Raw genomic sequence first — 19,989 nt, 5'->3', positions numbered from 1 at the left:
TATCCATTGGAAAAAACAAATCTCTATAATATATAAGTACCATAAATCGAATAAATTAAATATGGGGGATGTGTGTAAAACTTACTCCAGTAATACATAGTCCATCTTGTTTGGCTGATCCAATCTTTGATTGGAGTGGAGAAACATTGTCCTTTTTTATCCATGACTCGCTTAGTGCATTCTCCAATTAAGTGCTTCTTCAATATCACATAGAGAATACTTAGGTGCAATTTGAGCATTCAAAAGGTTCATCATTGAGATTGCTCGGATCAAGAAGGTAAACAGTAAGCAATATAGCAGCACAGAACTCAACTTTTGCTTCGAATACCTTCGGAATAACTAGTTGCAGAGTGTTGGAAGTTCGACTTGACTTTCGATGTCACTTCTTGCTAGTAAAATCAGTTCATTACTATCAGCGTCTTTAGGCATATCCACAAATATCTCCACTCCATTTTTCATAAGCCAATGCAGACCAGTCCACCAGATGCGACAGTGAGAATTGGCAGCATATACCTCTGCAATTAAAGAATCAGAAGCTGTAGTGGAGAGTCTGTGTCTTGTTGGCAGGTTTCGTTTTAGGCAAAGTTGTCCGAGAGGTGAATGATGCACATGAAGAAATCGTGTTGGGAAGAAATCAATCTTTTCACTTGAAATGCATTATCAAGGATATGGAAAAGGTCCAGAAGTTTGCAATAAAGGTTTGCCTAAAGCAGTGGGACTACTCTATCAGCTATTTCGAACTTTTGAAACAAGCAGACCTACCAACACTGGGTCAGAGAAGGGTACCAGTCTGCACCATTTATTCAAAATTCTGTATACTATGAGGACATACCGAAGAAGAGACAATTAACATACAATACAAGACATGTTAACAATCTGTCTCTGACTCCAGTATCATGCAGAACATCGGTCCATAGTAACTCCTTATTCCCAAGGACCATTGAACTGTGGAACAGGATTATGGCAAATTGTGAACTTATAATTAGCACTTGTACTCCCTTAAAATTATTTAAATCTATACTTAATGACCCTGTAGTACTTGCATGCTTTGAATAGGTATAGTTATATATATTTTTTTAGGGTACTAACTTATTAGCTTCTGCTATTTTATTGTATCCTGGCTTTGCCGAATTGTTAAAATAAAATAAAATAAAATAAATCATTAAGTCAATTCGACCAAAGATAGTAGTTATCGAAGAAGCTGAAGTTTTTGAGCCTCACATTTTCACTTCTCTGTCCCCAACAGTCCAACAGCTGGTTTTAATTGGTGACCATCAACAGCTACGGCCAAAGTTAACTTACTACGAGCTTGAAAAGAAGTACGACTTTAATATCTCATTATTTGAGTGCTTAGCAAAGAACGGTTGTCCTGTACAAACACTATACGTATTCAGCATCGAATGAGACCTGAGATTGCCAGCTTGATTACTCCAGCCATATATAAAGAACTGGACAACCATGAATCAGTGTACAACTATGGTCACATCCAAGGAATTGGTAAAAACCTCTTCTTCATCACCCATACTCAGCCAGAACTAGCCGGAGCAGACGACAAACGAAGTCACTCAAATCCTCACGAGGCAAAGTACCTAGGAGTTCTCTGTGACTATCTGCTGAAACAAGGCTACAAGCAAGATGAAATCACCATCTTGACTCTCTACCGAGGGCAAATGCTTGAGATTAAAAAAATTCTCAGAACCAGAAAGATCAATGGTGTTCGAACAGTTATTGTTGACGACTTCCAGGGAGAAGAGAACAGAATCATATTACTGTCCCTTGTGAGGAGCAACAATGAACAAAGAATTGGATTTGTCGGAATTGAGAATCGTATTTGTGTTGCTTTGTCGAGAGCCAAAATGAGCTTGTTCGTAATTGGTAACATGGAAATGCTTCGTGACAAGGTTAAAACGATATGGCCTAAAATAATAGAGAGCTTCACAAAAATGGACTGTATTGGTGAAGCTCTCCCATTACATTGCCACATTCACCAAGACCAAAAAGTAAATGCCCAAGCGGTTGAAGATTTTCTCAAATGCCTAGAGGGTGGATGCCAAAAGAAATGTGAAGCTCGTTTACCCTGTGGTCATGTCTGCTGTCGACTTTGTCACCCCTATGACATAGAGCATCGTGAGTACAAGTGCTTACAAGGTTGCAGAAAACAATTGGCTTGTGGCCATGTGTGTAAACGAAAGTGCTACGAGTGTTCAGACGGTTGCGGATCTTGTAAAGAGAAAGTAATGAAAGTCCTTATTTGCGGTCATTCACAAAGCTGTGCTTGCTCGGATGATCCAGCAAAAATTGCCTGCAAAAACTTTGTGAAAGAGCTCTACCATGTAGTCATCTCTGCCAAGAAAAATGCTCTCGACTTTGCACTCCTCAATGTACTGTGATTGGTGGACAAAGAGCTATCTTGTGGACACACTGTCCAAGATTCCTGCTATCTCAAAGAAGAGCTAGTGGAGTGCTCCGTGCCTTGCGGTGCTTTGTTAGATTGTGAACATCCATGTACTAGAACCTGCTACACGTGCAAAATGGGATGTCTTCACATTGGCTGTAAGTCCAAATGCGATCGTACCTTAACATGTAGTCACCTCTGTGACTTTCCTTGCACACCAAGCTGCCCTCCATGCTCCAAGCCATGTGCCAACTTTTGCACACACAGCTAATGCTCAAAGAAATGTTTTGAACCATGTGCTCCCTGCATGGAGCCTTGTGACTGGTCCTGCCCTCATTTTACTTGCACCCAGCCATGCGGAATACTGTGTGATCGACCTCCTTGCGATAAGCCATGTCCAAAGCGACTGAAGAAATGCAAACACAGGTGTATTGGTCTTTGTGGAGAAGTGTGCCCGAAACTAAGCCGTATCTGTGATAAAGAATAGGTCACTGAGATGATTTTTGGACCCGAGGATGAAGAAGATATGCCAGCTTTATTCTTTTACCTGATTGCAACCACACCTTGTTGTTGTAGAAATGCTTGATCAATCGATGTCAACTGACAACAGTGATCCTACAGGAGAATCCCAGGAAATCACTCTTAAGTATGCCCAAGGTGCAAGACTCCAGTCAGAAAATGCCTCCGATATGGCAATGATGTTAGGAGCAAACTGTCTGATGTGGAAGCTATAAAGAAAAAGCAGATGAGTACTATTGACTGCATGCAAGCTGAACTAGTAAGAGTACGGACAGGACTCAAAAAAGCTAGCTTTTTGAATTAATTACATGTTGCTGAAGAATTCAGTGTACTTGAACGAGTTATATCGAACGATTCCACTGTAGGAAAGAAAAGTGTTAATACTGCTCTTTTCCCTCACATTACTAAAGCTAAACTTTCATTTCTGCTCCAAATTGTCACAACAATTGAGATTTTCTCAAATCTAAAGCTAAATCTGCTTTCTGTAACACAATCCTGTTATCAACCGAAGATTGATAGAATAAAACGAGACCTGAGTCACCTTAAAGAGTTTATTATGCAAGAGTTTATTTCACAGCAGCAACTCTCTGATGCTGAAGCTGAAATGCAAAGACTCACCCTTCTAGCAAAGCTTATTGAGCTACAAGTTAAAATGCTTCCTATTAAAACCCTTGTTTCTACCGATGAACATGATGTAATCACCTCAACTATCCTTAAACTGGAGGAGAGTGGCTGGAAACTAGAAAAAGTTTCAGAGAAAGAAGAAGGGAGTATTCTTGAAACGATCAAATTCCTGCGTGAAAAGTACGGTATTGATGGATTGTCCGAAACAGAAAGACTTGAGATAGTCAAGGCTATTGGCCTCCCGAAAGGCCACTGGTACAATTAAGTGCCCCAACGGCCACATCTATGTAATTGGCGAGTGTGGGGGAGCGATGCAAAGGGCCAAGTGTCCCGAATGCAAAGCCGAAATTGGAGGAATGAGTCATGCCCTAGCAGCCGGCAATGTACATGCACCGGAAGTGGACAGCTCAAGACACGCTGCATGATCAGAAGCAGCTAACCTTGCAAATTTTGATCCACTGGAATTAGTAGTTTTAGGCCTGTATATTTAACTTTTGGGTAATTATAATGAACTCTTGCTTTTACTAATAGTTTTACTAACTTGTGTCAAGTTTTTATGATGCGCATTTATGATCTAGCTACAGTAGTCACTGTTTTTGTGATTGTTAAAAACATTATAGCATTATGTATTACTTGCTTACTGCATGCATGGAACTGGAAAGGAAGTGGTGCTGAATAACCCATAAAATGGTATTCTAGGTTCTTAATAATTATCATGTCCTACACACTTAGCGGGCTATGTCATGTGTGATCAGGAAAACCGAATTGGTATACATAATGGGTTAACATAAGCTAAAAGTCCTATAATTATGATCAATCTCTGCATTGCTCATGGGAATATTAAACAGAGGCAGTGATCATGAGAACAAATGTCTGTATATATAATGCAAGACGGTATAGATCTAGACCAAAGTGACGTAATGCATAATTATATCTGAGTGTTAAATACGTTGATTAGCAACTGTATGATCAGGAAATGTGAGGGCTTCTGGTTAAGTTTACCATTCCCGATATATAGGACTGCTTATTAATTATGTACTGCATGTACTGGTATACAGTTTCGTACAGTACACACTGTCAATAGCAAATGGTTGCGACAAACAGGATATATACGTAACTACTGTACTGTGTATTGAGTAATAATATAGTTTTGTGTATGCACACCCGGCAATTGAAGCTATAGAACTGAGTGTAAAAATTCATTTCATTCATGTCAAAATAGAATAACTGTAACAGCGTAACAAAAATGTGCTAATTTTGAAGGACCTAAGGTGTTGCATATAATTAGACAATTGAAAGTGCAGCAATAAGTAATCTTTGCTTACGTGGCAAGGCATGAATTCTGAAAGTTTAGTGACACAAACATGTGTTGGATTGAATAGCTATATCTACAGTATGCAAGTGCAATTGAATGCATGCAGCTAAATCTAGGAACTGTACTGCTGAGACTGACCGAAATCACAATTCACTTTTAGAGACAACATGATAATACTGTGTATAACTATTATGAACGGTACAGATATGAAACACGGAAAGTGCATGACCATGCAGCATGACGAGTGCTTCTCTGGTCGCCTCTGATCCTCTTGTCTCTTTCTTGATGCTCACAATGTCTTCAGAAGTGAGGGAGAGGGGAGAAGCAAGACATTGCCATCGAGAGGCAATAATGGCAGCAAACGATTGAAGAACGTTTTATTGCCAGGGATGGACAGATGATTGCTTTCGATAATGCTTTTCTTGTGTAGAAGCACGTCTACAATAGAATAGCTGTAATTATTATATAGCGGGTATATATTGAGGTTCTAAATGTTCGTGGTTTTCGCTAATTATATACCATTATACACACTATTATGTGAAAACCTTTCTATAATAACCGTCATTTTGCTACCCTCAAAATATACCTGCTACTGATACGGTAGTATACTTACTGTGCTCTTGTGAGATTTGACTTGTTTTGTTGGACAATCCTGTAGGTTGACTGCGAGAGGGTCTACCAATATTTTCCAGGTGGGTTCTTGAGTATCACCATGCAGGGAATGATGCTTCGTTTTAAATAGTTATTCCAATGTATTGAAATATTCATCCCTGTAAGCAGTTCAAAGCAGAGTCAATCCCCTCTGGAGTCAATCATGGACTCATCCATCGGAAACAACAAATCTGTACAACGAAATAATTAAGCTCATAGATAAATTAAACGTTGTGTTGAATACTGCTTACTCTAGTAGAATATCACCTGAGCTGATCATTGAAGTGGGGCATTTTTTCAGTGCCTGCGCATCATTAGGAGTTGTATCTTTAGGGTATATTAACAAATAAAACATTTACAGGTGGTGTGTGCATGTGTGCATGTGAGCGCGTGTTTGAAACTTACTCCAGTATGGTGTCTGGTTTCCATTCCCGATAGGACTGCTTATTATGCCTCGGTGCGCATGCGCAAGCGAGGTATACGGTAGTGTGTTTGTGTGTCTGTCTGTGTGTCTGTGTGTGTGTCTGTGTGTGTGTTTAGACTGCTACAGCTGCACAAGGATCAATGAAGTGCAAGTAAGAGTTTCTATAGGCTTCTAGTCATGTTTTCTTGGATTTTAATTCGTGGATTTGCAAAATAAAGCTTCGTTCTCGAGTTATGCCTAGTTTTGCTTACTTGAAATGCCATTGCAGCCTTTTCAGAAGAGTCCGTAGCAAAACTTGTTCACCGAATGTTGCTACTGTACACTTAGTAGTTAGCTCTGCACTAGAACGCTAGCTATTGGTAGCTGCAAGAGTGAGAAGAGAGCTGCAAGGCTCTGCTGACTTGCAGCCATTAGTTTTAGACTTGAACTTTTGGCATTGATCGTTTTTAACAACAATCACGGTCGATTATTACCCACTATTTGAGTTTCCCTGCGATTACATGTACAATGCAGCAAAATTAGATCATCATGATAATTATAATCAATGTGTGTATAAAAGCTAGCTAGTAGTTTTATGTTATGTAGCTTTGGCACCTCCACTGAGGCATCAGCACCCGCGGTGCTTTCATTTTATAGGTACTGCACTGGTATATACAGTTTCGTACAAGTACACACTTTCAATAGCTAATGGTTGCGACAAACAGGATACTGTATATAACTGTACGAAACTACTGTACTGTGTATTGAGTAATAATGTAGTTTTTACAGTATACATAATTAAGTCATGACATTGCATGCACACCCGGCCATTGAAGCTATAGAACTGAGTGCAAAAATTCATTTCATTCATGTCAGAATTGACAACATTAGAATAACTGTACAGTAGTAACAAAAATGTGCTAATTTTGAAGGACGTAAGATGTTGCTTTACACAGAACATAACAGTAGAAAAAGTAACGATTGGAAGTGTAAAAGTAATTTTTGCCCTTAAGTGGCAAGGCATGAGTTCTGAAAGTTCAGTGACACAAACATGTGTTGGATTGAACAGCTATATCTACAGTATGTAAGTGCAATTGAATGCATGCAGCTAAATCTAACATAATGTGGTACAGATATGGAACACGAAAAGTGCATGACCATGCAGCATGACGAGTGCTTGTCGGGTAGGCTCTGCTCCTCTTGTCTCTCTCTTGATGCTCACAATGTCTTCAGAAGTGAGGGAGAAGGGAGAAGTAAGACACTGCCATCTAGAGCCAATGATGGCAGCAAATGATTGGAATCGTCAGGACGGACAGATGATTGCTTTTCTTGTATAGAAGCACGTCTACAATGAATATAGCTATACAATAACTTATATACCGTATTATTATATATAGCGGATATATTTCGAGGGTATATAAATGTTTGTGGTTTTCGCTAATTAAATATACCCACTAAAAGACTGCTATTCCACCAAAACCTTTCTAACAGTCATTCAGCGAAAGTTTATACCGCGAAAGTTTATACCCTCGAAATATACCCGCTATACGGTAGTGTACTTACTGTGCTCGTGTGAGATTTGTTGGACAATCCAATCGTAGGTTGACTGCGAGAACCTCTACTAAAATTTTCCAGGTGGGTTCTTGAGACTTTCCAGTCGAATTATACTATTTGGCAATATCACCAGGGAATGATGCTTCGTTTCATTCCTAAGCAGTTCAAAGCAGAGTCAATCATGGACTCACACATCGGAAACAACAAATCTGTACAAGGAAATAATTAAGCTCATAAATTAGTTTGAATGCTGCTTACTCCAGTAGAAATATCACCTGAGCTGATCCAATCTTTGATTGAAGTAGGGCATTTTCAGTGCCTGCGCAACATTAAGAGTTGTGGATATATCTTGACTATTGGAAACAACAAATAAAACATTGATTACATGATTACATTAAATATTTACAGGTGGTGTGTGCATGTGTGTATGTGAGCGCGTGCTTGAAACTTACTCCAGTAGATGTAATCCATCTTTTGGGATGACCCAATCTTCATCGGATGTATAGAGAAGCATTGTCCCTTATCAGAATAGAGAAGTAATGTCCTTCTTTCCATGAGTCGCTTAGTTCTTTCTGCTAATGCTTCACGCATCAATACTCTTAGAAGCATATTATTTTATGTGCATTTCTAGCATTCGTAAAAGTTTCATTCTTGAGATTGCTCGGATCAAGAAGGAGTTTGTTTCCACAACATTCTGAAACTAGACGCAGAGCGCATATATTTTGTTGCCACTTTTCACTATCAGTACTTTCCTCTATCAGCGTCTTTAGGCATATCGACAAATACCTCCACTCCATTCTTCATAAGCCAATGTAGACCAGTCGACCAGACATATCATGACAGCGAGGATTGGAGCATAATTGGATCTCTGGAATCAAATAACTATTAGCAGTAGAAGAATCAGAAATTGAGAAGTTGTTATAGAGAGCATCCGCTTGCAATTGTTAGCAAGCTTTAGTTTTCATGAAAAGCTGTGAGAGAAATGAGATTAAGAAATCGTTAGGAAATAGTCAAATCTGTCAACATCACATTTAGCATAAAATCCTGGGTAATCTTGTCACCTGCCACCCAGAGATAAAAAGAACAGACGAGATTTATCTTTAGTGGCACTCTCAGTTGGTACTGGTTCTGAAGTGAGTTGAGACTGTGGTACTCTTCCACGTACACATTCTCAATTTCGTGGCAGTACTGCAGCTTGTGGTATATTCTGGTAGAACTTTTTCCATGCAGTAGTGATTCTGTAATAATTATTTATGACTACACTGAGCTTGAGTTGATCGATGTAATTGGTGACATCTGCTTTAACAGACTTTGACAATAATTATATGATTATAGGTACATCTGATGCGAGTAACTCTCTTTGGGTGTGAGCGGAATTTCAGTCTCTTCTATATGTGAGAGATAAGGAGGCTTATAATTATACTTTGCAAGCTGGAATGTAGTCAAGGTATTTTTCAACAATCCCAGAGGAGAGCTTGTCTCTGGGGAAAATCCGACAGAAGACGATAAGTCATTCACAGCTTCTAGTTTACGACATCAAAAGCAACGTTTCATAAATCATCAATCTTGGAGCTGTTACAGAAGTTTTGTACAACACTAGTTGAAGCTCTAGCTGCAGTACAAAACTTACTTCAGGAAGCATTATAAGAATTGAAGAAACTAGTAAAGGCTAACAAAATTATGTGCTTTTTTTTGAAAGTTATATACAGTGTATTGCTGGGAAGTGTAAAAATAAAAGTGAAGTACTTATGTGTGAATTGTTGAGTTCTGAAAAATCATTGACATAAACAAGGTGATACATTTTCGTAAGCAGCTATAATTATCTACATACTTTTCTCAGATATGAAACACTGAGAGTGTACGAAGTTTCTCTCTCAACTGACCAAAAGTTGCCGTTTCCCTGGCTGCCCATTTCTGTAGCATGACGAGTGCTTGTCTGGTCGGCTCTGTTCCTCTTGTCTCTCTCTTGATGCTTACAATGTCTTCAGAAGTGAGGGAGAGGGGAAAACCAAGACACTGCCAACGAGAGCCAATGACGGCAGCACACGATTGGAGAAAGTCCTTGTCAGGACGAAGAGATGAATCATTTTCGAGAATTTTCTTTTGTAGAGGCACATCTATAAAATGCATGCATGAATAAGCAGGGCATTATAGCCAATGATTGTGAGATACTTACTGTGCTGTTGTGAGATTTGACTAGAATTCTGTGACCATCCATATGCAGATTGACTGAGAGCCTCTACCAACACTATCCAGGTTGGTTCTTGAGACATCCATAGTCGAATTACTTCTTCTTTCTTAGCATTATTACCTGGGAACGATGAGTCATTATTCTCAATGTCATCTAATTTGTTCCAGGGGGTTGGAAGACTCATTCCTAGCAGTTTCCATTGAGCATCCTTTACTTCTTGCAAAGCAGAAAGGACCAAGAAGGTATCCATTGGAAAAAACAGATCTGTAGTACAATAACAAACGAATAAATTAAGTGTGTGGGTATAATGTGTGCGTGAAACTTACTCCAGTAAGATATGGCCCATCTTGTTGGGCTGATCCAATCTTTGATTGGAGTGGAGAAGCAATGTCTGTCTTTATCGGCAACTTCCTCAGTGCCTTCTGCTAGTGCTTCTTCGATATCTCTGAGAGCGTATTTAGGTGAATTTATAGCATTCGTAAAAGGTTTGTCCTTGAGGTCGTTCGGATCAAGAAGGTAAACAGTTGGCACTATACTAGCACAGAACTCCATTTTTGCTTCTACTACCTTTTGAATAACTAGTTGCAGAGTGTTGGAACATTTGGCTTGATTTCGGACGTCACTTCTTGCTAGTACAATCAATTCTTTACTATCACCATCTTTAGGCATATCGACAAATACCTCAACTCCGTTCTTCATAAGCCAATGAAGACCAGTCGACCAGACACGACAGCTAGGATTGGCAGCATGTATTTCAGCAATCAAAGAATCGGAAGCTGTAGTGGAGCTTGTGGGCAAGCTTTGTTTTAGTGCAAAGTTGTGAGAGAGGTGAACAATAAGCACATGAAGAAATCGTGTTGGAAAGAAGTCAAAGCTGTCAGCATCACATTTAGCATACCATCCCAAAGTTACCCTATCAAATTCGGATTTAGGCCATTGAATTTCCTCGAGTTTGAGATCACATAGAGCAGGGAAAAATAAATAAGATTTCTCTTTAGTGGTACTTTCTGTTGGTACTGGCCCCGAAGTGAGTTGAGAAACATTGTGGTCCTCTTCCACGTTCAAATTCTCGATTTCTTGACAGTACTGCAGTTTAAGTAGACTTTCTTTTGTGATGTACTCTGGCAGTACTCTCTCCAGTAGTGATTCTGGAATAATGCCTACGCTGAACTTGAGTTGATCGATGTGCTTGGTGAGGTCAGCTTTAGCAGACTCTGAAAAAAGTTTTTTGTGTACATCCGATGTGAATGTTGATATCTTGAGAATGATTATGTGGCTCTCAATGGAATCCCCTTCTCTCTCTATCACCATTAGTAGACCCAAATCATGTAACTCTCTTATGAGAGTGTATAGTGATGAAGAATTTAGTGGCAGCGGAATTCCAGTCTCTTCAATGTGAGAGATAAGGAGGCTTACTTTGCAAGCTGGGACATGTTCAAAGTCTTTCTTCAACAATCCCAAGAGAGTGCTTGTCTCAGGGGAAAGTCCAATGGGGGATACTGATTCAGAGAATCTCTTAGTAAGTTTCTTTATATCGTTTACTACAGCTCCTCGTTTACGACAATCAAGAGCAACACTTTGTTCGATGTTAAAATGATCGATCTTGGAACTGCTACAGAAATGTTGTGATGTACTGTCCAGTTTATATAATACTTCTTCCACTGATGCTTTTTTAATGACATCAGCATGGCTTCCCACTGGTAAAATAACTGTGTTTGAGAATTGCTTAATATTGTAGGATAGAAATGAAAGCCAATACCTGTATTTCGTATCAGCAGCTTCTTTACCTTTACTCAAATCACAAATTATCAAATAGATATTACTTCCTTTCGATGTGTTGATTGACTCCATAATTGCAGCATGTGAGGAGTAGTACTCGGAATCACCAGCAAAATCATAGAGTATCATTCTTCCATAAACACTACTGTCATAAGTACTCGGAACAATGCCTGCAGTGTGGGGGGCAACAGTTGATGTGCTGAAGTAGCTGATCAAACCTTCTGTTTTGAGAGTTTCAACAAGCGTGGATTTCCCTGCACCTGGATGACCTACAACAAATATTCTGGTGAGATTTTTCTCACCACTAAACGCTCGCTGAGAAAGTTTGTTTAGTTGCCGATAGATTGATTGGATTTCGGAATTATAATTTTTGAAAACTGTAACAATTTCGTGGCTTTTCTGAGCTTTCGCTAAATCAAGGGCGGTCTTCCCATCCTTGTTTCGCACAAAAAGTGGAGCATTGTATTTCTGTAATAGTAAGCGTGCACAATAAGTTTGTTCATATAGAGTTGCTGTGTGAAGAGGGGTGTTACCATTATTATTAACTTGAAACACTGTCCAGTACTGGTACTCGCAAAGGATTGTTCTCAGCTTCTCTTCTTCAGTATGAGGTACATGACAGAAAATATGCAGAGGTGTGTTCCCATTGTTGTCTCTAATTGTTGAATCCACCTTATATTTTGATATTAAAATGTTTAAAGTTTCTATATGGCCATATTTGCAAGCATAGTGAAGCAGAGTTCGACCATTGTAGCCTCTGATATGTGGACTGCAATGGAACTCTTCAATCAGAGCATGAAGCACAACCTGGTGCCCACCTTTAGCTGCTAAACACAATGGGGTAGAGTTCTTATTGTTAGTGATATTGGTTTCAACTTTGTGCTGAATAATCAAGTGTCTCACTGTTTCAACATGTCCTTTAATGGCTGCAATGTGTAGAGGTGTGTTTCCATCACTATCTCTATCCGACTAGAAAAACATTTGCAATGTGAAAAATTGCTAGGATTGGCCAGGGGAACCACAAAAAAGCGTGGGAACAAGAAATCAGACGAGAGCATAACTCCAATCCGTTACAACGTCAATCACATGTATATACTGGTAGTTTTCCCATGTTTTCCCAGCCAATATGCCACGCAATTTTTACTGGTGGAGTGATGACCAATCCCTATATATATTTATTATACATCCATTTTAGAATGTGGGGCACATAATCATGATGATTTGTGATGAATTGATGTTCCTAATACATGCAGTGTTGAGCACAGGTACACACAGTCCATCCATGCGTAGTAACATGCACGGACCGTACTGGTGACTGCATGGAATGATGTGGTGGATGGAAGCTGATAGGTGGATCTGGAACACAGTCTATTATTTAATATACTATGTATTGTACATGTTCATGACGTTGTAACGGATTGGAGTTATGCTCTCGTCTGATTTCTTGTTCCCACGCTTTTTTGTGGTTCCCCTGGCCAATCCTAGCAATTTTTCACATTGCAAATGTTTTTCTAGTCGGATTCCCTTTCTTTTTCAGTACAGTTTACGTATCATGACATGCATAAGTGGAACGTCAAGAGGCAGTACAAGAAGAGAAGACAGGACTAATCAGATATCTTCTAGAATATCTCTGGACTAATAATTATAGTATAATGAGTAATAATTTATTGCTTGATAATTATGTTGAATTTGCGAATCAGTATTAAATGACAGCCATTTTAAGAGCATGATATCTAGCCAGTGCATATAGCATGCCTGTCAGAGAAAGGGAGCTAGAGCTGAACAGTGTGAAGAAAAGGAACACCTCAGGCTCTGGAAAAGCACTGCTGCACTGATTTTAGGCGCACGGTTTATTAGCCACGCCTATCTATTATTATTGGCCACAACGCAATTGCTGAGTCATTAAAGATGGCGGAATTGTCTAGGTAAGAGAAATAGAGACTGAGAGGTCATCTGCCTCGTGGAAGCAATCGCAAATCTGAAGAAGCGCTTTGTAATCCAGGTTGTAGTCGTTTGGAAACCCTGTGCAGAATGTCCTGGAGATGGCTGTACTTGGAGTAAATGCTGGGCAAGAAACTTACTTACTTACTCACTTACTTACTTAGTCAGTCAGACAAAGAGCGGTGAAACGTCGAAATAGTGCAATTTTTAAAATGAAAATATTCATTCATTAAAATGTTCATGGATTATGAAATGAGAGATACAAAGAGAGAAAAGGCTAAATAAACTATCTGTTCAGCCAGTTTCTTGATGTGGCCTTTCCCTGCAGAGATAGAACAGTTTGAACACGAGTCAAAATAATTGAAATATTGCTAAACACGGGCAAACCCACTGCCAATCCTATGTAAAACCTACTGGTTTTACTAATCTGTGAGCTTAAGATGATATTCCATCATCAGTTTGTCTATCAGTTTTATATGGCCACGATCGCATGCATAGTGAAGAACAGTACAACCTCGGACTCGGACATGATGACTTTCGTTGAATTTTTTGACTAACGCATCCAAAACAAGCACATGATCATTGAGTATAGCTATCTCCAATGGAGTGTTGTTGCTATTGTTAGTGCAATGAATATCAGCACTGTGCTTAATAATCAGGTGCTGCACTGTGTTAACATGACCTCTAGAAGCTGCAATATGTAGAGGTGTGTCTCCATTATCATCTCTATCTGAGGGATCATGGCCATAGTCCATCACCAGTTTGTCTATCAGTTCTATATGACCACGATAACATGCTTGATGAAGGAGAGTGCGACCATTATATCCTCGGACTTTACAACTGCTTTCAATTTGTTTGACTAACGCATCCACAACACCTGTATTACCAGTCTGCGCAGCTAGCATCAATGGTGTATTATTCTTATTATTAATGGAATCGATATCAGCGCCGTACTTCTTAATCAGAAGTATCACTGTTTCAACATGTCCTTTCATGGCTGCAATATGTAGAGGTGTGTTTCCATCATTATCTCTATCTCTGACATTGAGGCCATATTTAATTACCAGTTTGTCTATCAGTTTTATATGGCCACGCCTGCACGAAGAGTGAAGGAGAGTATAACCTTGGTATCGGACATGACGATTGCTATTGAATTCTTTGACTAACGTATCCAAAACATGGGGATGATCCCTCAGTGCAGCTATCATTAATGGAGTATTGTTCTCGTTATTAGTGCAATCAATTTCAGCACTATGCTTACTGATCAGGTGTCTCACTACTTCAACATGACCGAACCAGGCTGCAATATGTAGAGGTGTGTTTCCTTTACTGTCTCTATCTTTGAGATCGAGGCCAAATTCCAACACCAGTTTGTCTATCATTTCAATATGACCACCATTGCATACATAGTGAAGGAGAGTTTGACCATTGTGATCTCGGACATGAAAACTGCTGTTGAATTCTTTGACTAGCACATCCAAAACAGTCACATGTTTGTGCAGTACAGCTAGCATCAATGGAGTAGCGTTCTGATTATTAGAACAATCAACATCAGCACTGTGCTTACTGATCAGGCGTCTCACTGTTTCAACATGTCCTTGCATGGCTGCAATATGTAGAGGTGTGTCACCATCATTATCTCTAATTCCGACATTGAGGCCATATTCTGTCACCAGTTTGTCTACCAGTTCTATGTGACCACCATGACATGCGTAATGGAGGGGAATACGACCTTTGTAACCTCGAACATGACAACTGCTGTTGAATTCTTTGACTAACGCATCCAAAACATCTGAATTACCATTCAGTGCAGCTAGCATCAATGGTGTACTGTTTTGCTTACTGGTGCAATCAACATCAGCACTGTACTTACTGAGCAGGTGTCTCACTGTTTCAACATGTCCGTACAATGCTGCAATATGTAGAGGTGTGTTTCCATCATCATCTCTATCTGTAGAATCGAGGCCATATTCCAGCACCAGTTTATCAATCAGTTCTATATGGCCACCCTTGCATGCATAGTGAAGGAGTGTACGACGATTGTATCCTCGAACATGACAACTACTGTTGAATTCTTTGACTAACGCATCCAAAACATCTGAATTACCATTCAGTGCAGCTAGCATCAATGGTGTACTGTTTTGGTTATTAGTGCATTCAACATCAGCACTGTGCTTAATGATCAGGTGTCTCACTGCTTCAACACGTCCGGACGTGGCTGCAATATGTAGAGGTGTGCATCCATCATCATCTCTATCTGTAGAATCGAGGCCATATTCCGTCACCAATTTATCTATTAGTTCTATATGGCCACCCTGGCATGCGTAGTGAAGGAGTGTACGACGATTGTATCCTCGAACATGACAACTACTGTTGAATTCTTTGACTAACGCATCCAAAACATCTGAATTACCATTCAGTGCAGCTAGCATCAATGGTGTATTGTTCTGATTATTAGTGCATTCAACATCAGCACTGTACTTACTGATCAGGTGTCTCACTGTTTCAACACGTCCTTCGTAGGCTGCCATATGTAGAGGTGTGTCTCCATGTTTATCTCTATCTCCAATATCGAGGCCATATTCCAATACCAGTTTATCTATCAGTTCTATATGACCACCATTGAATGAATAGGGAATCCCAATTGATGCAGCGTATTGCAAAATTGAATACCCGCTGTTATCTTTCTGTGAAAGGTCCATACCATGTTCTGAAATAAGGTTCTCTGTGAGCAGTACGTGTCCTCCAACACAGGCACCGTGGAGAACAGACAAGCCATAGAACCCTTTTTTATTTAGGTCTGTTTTTTTCTCTGTAACTAAACGGTTAAGCAAGTCTTTGAGACCAAGTGATGCAGCTACAAACAATGTAATAAAGCCATCATCTTTATAATCCTTGAATCGAATGTCATCAACAAAGTATTTGCCTATCAGATGCATAGTTTTCTCCACAGCCTCAGAATCATTATAATACTCGAAGAGGACATCCTCAAAGATTTTAACGTCATGAGAATCCATCTCACTGTAACTAAAGAAACAGTTGTTGTTTCCATACAGTGATAATAGGATCAACATGATAATTATTTGCACACGCTTGTTCTTGGCAGAAATAAGCAATGGTGTATTTCTGCCATAATCAGAAGCTCCTATGTCAGCACCAAAGTCATTGACTAGTGTCCAAACCGTATCGAGATGACCATTAGCACATGCAAGATGAAGAGATGTTTGGTTGTGTGAGTTTCTGACGTCCACTTCATATTGCTTCGTTTTCAACAGCTCTTTGACCTCATCTAAGTCCCCACAGCTTGCAGCAGTGTGCAGGAGAGTATCACTTGACTGGCTGTCATCAGCCATTTATGGAACTATATGCATTGTGACAGAAATTAACTTACAGAAAAATCACATGATTAAATTCTTTTATACTGATCTCTATATACGGAGTAAGTCGCACTGCATCATTAATTTTATAAAATGTTCATGCAATTCACGAACACATTGATTCTTACAAATTGCACACACCAATATGTGGGACAAGTCTACTAACCAGTGACAACTTGAATGGGCCAAATCGCTCCCAGTCAAAACCTAATCTAGGATCAATTCTAGCTGATGTCTTGTCTGCATGTACTGGCACCTTGGACGAAAGCTAACTTCCGTTAATTTGACACAACCTTACAGCTAGAAAAATGAAAGCACCGCGGGTGCTGATGCCTCGGTGGAGATACCAAAAGCTACATAACATAAAGCTAATAGCTTTTATACACACATCATAATGCAGTGGCGGATACAGGATTCTTGAAAGGGGGTTCCAGGGCTCTGAGCGGGTCAAGGACTGTTATTTTACCTAAAAAAAAGGTCGTCACTTCTTCGAAACAGTGAGCATATGCATTAACACAACACCGAATTTTTTCCTAAAAAAAAGGTTATCACTTTTCATAAGCAATCTGTATGCACTATACGCTGGAGACTTCATAGTCACTGAAACTGCACAGACAAACCTTCGCAGGACTAACAAGGACTATAAAGGTTAGTGAGAAGTGCATGTGAAAGGTAGTAAGAAAGGAACAACTTGCTAATTAGTTGCTTGAGCCTCCCACTCACTTCTTTCTCAAAGGGGGGTTCAATTGAACCCAAAGAACCCCCTCTAGATCCGCCACTGTAATGATGAACATTTTTGCATTTAATTTTGCTCCATGCAAACTCAAAGAGTGGGTAATGATCGACCACAATTACTTATATTGTTTGACAAAACACACACATTTATTATAGAAGAGTGGAAACAGAAGTCTATATAATTATGATGGCCCGCTTGATGAATGTCATGGTCTTCAATGATAGAAGTACGACTGTGTAGATCTACAATGTAAATTTTGTCCACTTAAAAATTCGAGCTCTTTTCTGAGTATAGCTAACAAACAGCTAGCACTTTATATAGTGCAAGGCTAACTCATAAGTTGAATAGAAACTTTGTTCGAACAGGTGTTGCTATACACGAGTCTGTCTGATGAAGGTCTGCAAACGCCTTTTGAGTTAGTAAACCATAGATTAAAGAGTTTTAACTCTTCAATCTATAAGCAAACCTAGCTATATCTCGAGAACAAAGCATTAAAGTAATTACAGCGCCATGTCAGTATCAGCATAATTTTTGAGGTCCTAAAAGAAGTGCCTACCATTCCTGTAATTATTTTTTCGGGCGCTTATACATGTAAAGGTTTGAGACATCAAGCCATCATCACACTATACTGAACAGTTGTCTGACCTATCGCTACAGTCCATGAATGTTGTTCACGAGTAAGCTCTCAACGTACAGCTAGCAAGTGACTGAGCTAGACCACGCCCATTTTCTCTAAAATGTCTATACTATAATAACTGTAATAAGCCAGGCACCAGCTGGGGTTCTAAAAGATGCACCACTGAAAAGTGGAACCATAGATAGAAGAGGAAGAGGGATTGGTAACGGAAGTACCCTAATGTAACATCCGCTTACCCGCGGATTAATCGAGGCTGTGTCAAGAAACTAAAGCTGTAGATGGGCGTGGTCCGGAGCTGGTGATCTATAACTACACACAGTGCATAATATACCACAAGCATATAATTATGCTCAGTCTGTGCAACTCACTCATATTTAAAGGTCTATACCTATTTTAGCAGTTATAACCAGCACGCTTACACGTTTTAGCAATACAAGACTATAAATAGTAGCTGTTCGCCTAAAACTTTACTGGAATGTCCCTTTTTACTGGGTGTGGTCAGTCATTATCAAGTACAACACGTGTCTCACAGACTGGGCGTGTTATAAATTGCTGAAAAAGATTATGTCTCGAGAAAACACAACTTTATTATTTTGAGCGAGTTACCCAGCAAAATAGCCTCGTTTATAGGGCGTAACGCGGATAGTTTTCGAGGTTTTACTGCAGGTTCAATGTAAAATGATCACGTGAACTGCTTCCGTTGCAAATCCCTCTTACTCTTCTATCTATGGTGGAACTGATTAATTTGTCTGGCGCTGTAAATTCATTAATTTACGGTATAATGCAAATGCACTAAGCCCACTCCAAATGAGACTGTAGTTTCCCGTCCAACTCGCGCTTCCTGCTTTAGCTACCGCATTAATAGTCATTATGGCCATTATTTCTCTAATTATCCAATGAAATATTGAAATTACTTTTCTGTTTACTGTTTGTGGGTGTATGTGTGTATAGTAACATTTTTGTGGGTGTGATTAATTAAATTCATTGATGACGCAACACATTTATAATGAATTCATAGTAATGAATAATGATAATACTGCTCACACCCGCATATAATTTACTAGAGTCTCTGACGGGAAACTACAGTCTCATTTGGAGTGGCCTAATTGCAATCTAAGAAAACGTTAGGAGCCTATAGAAACTCTTACTTGCACTTCATTTATCACTGAGCATGCAGCTGTAACACTCTATATACATACAAACACACACAGCTATGCCCACTACTCAGAAAAATCTGACCCATGCAGAGTCAATTCGGATTCGACCCGGATTATAGGTGTCGTGTAAACAAACGGAGCTTATGTTTATTAAAAAAAGAATTTTGATATATGGGACTCAATATGTTTCCTACTTGACAGTTTGTACAACTACATCAACAGATAATAGTTTAGAATGCGGTATGTGGGTGGGAATAGGATACTCCTTATCAGGTATCTTTATAGCTAGATAAACATGCAGGTAAATGATAGGTCTACCAATACACACGAGCATAAAATAATGCGTTTGCACAATCAATGCTCCGAAAATAGTTGATGTTTAGCAGCAAAACTGCTTTTTACAGACAGCAAAACAATTCTCATGAAATATTCATGTTTAGTCAAACAGATTATAAAAACTGGAAATCAAATGGATGTGGTGACTAACCCATACCAAGAGTATACTCTTGCATGCATGCCCACACATTACTCGAATGTTTAGATTCTGTCAAGTCACACACATCATGCGGTTTTGTCAATCGCACATCTGGTCATTTGATTCACTGTATTCATCTAAAACGGGTGATGTAAGTCATGTATTGTTGGATATTAGAAGACATAGAGTAGGTGCTCGAAAATGTACACTCAAGTACTGTAGATTGATCTTAGTA

At 39.4% G+C, this 19,989-nt stretch overlaps 1 protein-coding gene, 1 long non-coding RNA gene and 1 pseudogene across 2 annotated transcripts; 1 reads left to right on the top strand and 2 right to left on the bottom strand.

Annotated features, from left to right (window-relative positions):
• Window positions 1–668: 668 nt before the first annotated feature.
• Window positions 669–4,000, top strand: LOC135345466 (NFX1-type zinc finger-containing protein 1-like; annotated as a pseudogene).
• Window positions 4,001–4,794: 794 nt separating this feature from the next.
• Window positions 4,795–6,368, bottom strand: LOC135344810 (uncharacterized). Its single transcript, XR_010397548.1, has 3 exons — window positions 5,756–6,368; window positions 5,467–5,695; window positions 4,795–5,291 (listed from the first exon to the last, which is right to left on the bottom strand). It is a non-coding gene; the product is annotated as an uncharacterized LOC135344810 (long non-coding RNA).
• A 393-nt stretch (window positions 6,369–6,761) lies between these two features.
• LOC135345465 (uncharacterized) lies at window positions 6,762–17,577 on the bottom strand. The gene is made up of 8 exons (XM_064542889.1): window positions 13,796–17,577; window positions 13,750–13,762; window positions 9,979–12,400; window positions 9,638–9,916; window positions 7,914–9,578; window positions 7,737–7,814; window positions 7,471–7,670; window positions 6,762–7,252 (listed from the first exon to the last, which is right to left on the bottom strand). The coding sequence occupies exons 1-5, from the start codon at window positions 16,723–16,725 to the stop codon at window positions 9,298–9,300; spliced, it is 5,925 nt and encodes a 1,974-aa protein (XP_064398959.1). The 5' UTR covers window positions 16,726–17,577; the 3' UTR covers window positions 6,762–7,252; window positions 7,471–7,670; window positions 7,737–7,814; window positions 7,914–9,297.
• Between the last annotated feature and the right edge of the window lie 2,412 nt (window positions 17,578–19,989).

This window comes from Halichondria panicea, chromosome 12 (assembly GCF_963675165.1).
Source record: "Halichondria panicea chromosome 12, odHalPani1.1, whole genome shotgun sequence".
NCBI classification, from domain to species: domain Eukaryota; kingdom Metazoa; phylum Porifera; class Demospongiae; order Suberitida; family Halichondriidae; genus Halichondria; species Halichondria panicea.
The sequence above is the reverse complement of the archived record's forward strand: the minus strand, read 5'-3'. Positions and strand labels throughout refer to the sequence as shown.

What these genes read in the sequence shown, in the direction of transcription:
- LOC135345465 (XM_064542889.1), bottom strand. Translation starts at nt 16,725, where the DNA reads ATGGCTGATGACAGCCAGTCAAGTGATACTCTCCTGCACACTGCTGCA. An exon ending in ATGGGCCATATCTTACTGGA is followed by an intron (nt 9,917 to 9,978) that starts GTAAGTTTCACG and finishes ATTGTACTACAG; the next exon opens with ATCTGTTTTTTCCAATGGAT. An exon ending in TCAAATCTCACAACAGCACA is followed by an intron (nt 9,579 to 9,637) that starts GTAAGTATCTCA and finishes TGCATTTTATAG; the next exon opens with ATGTGCCTCTACAAAAGAAA.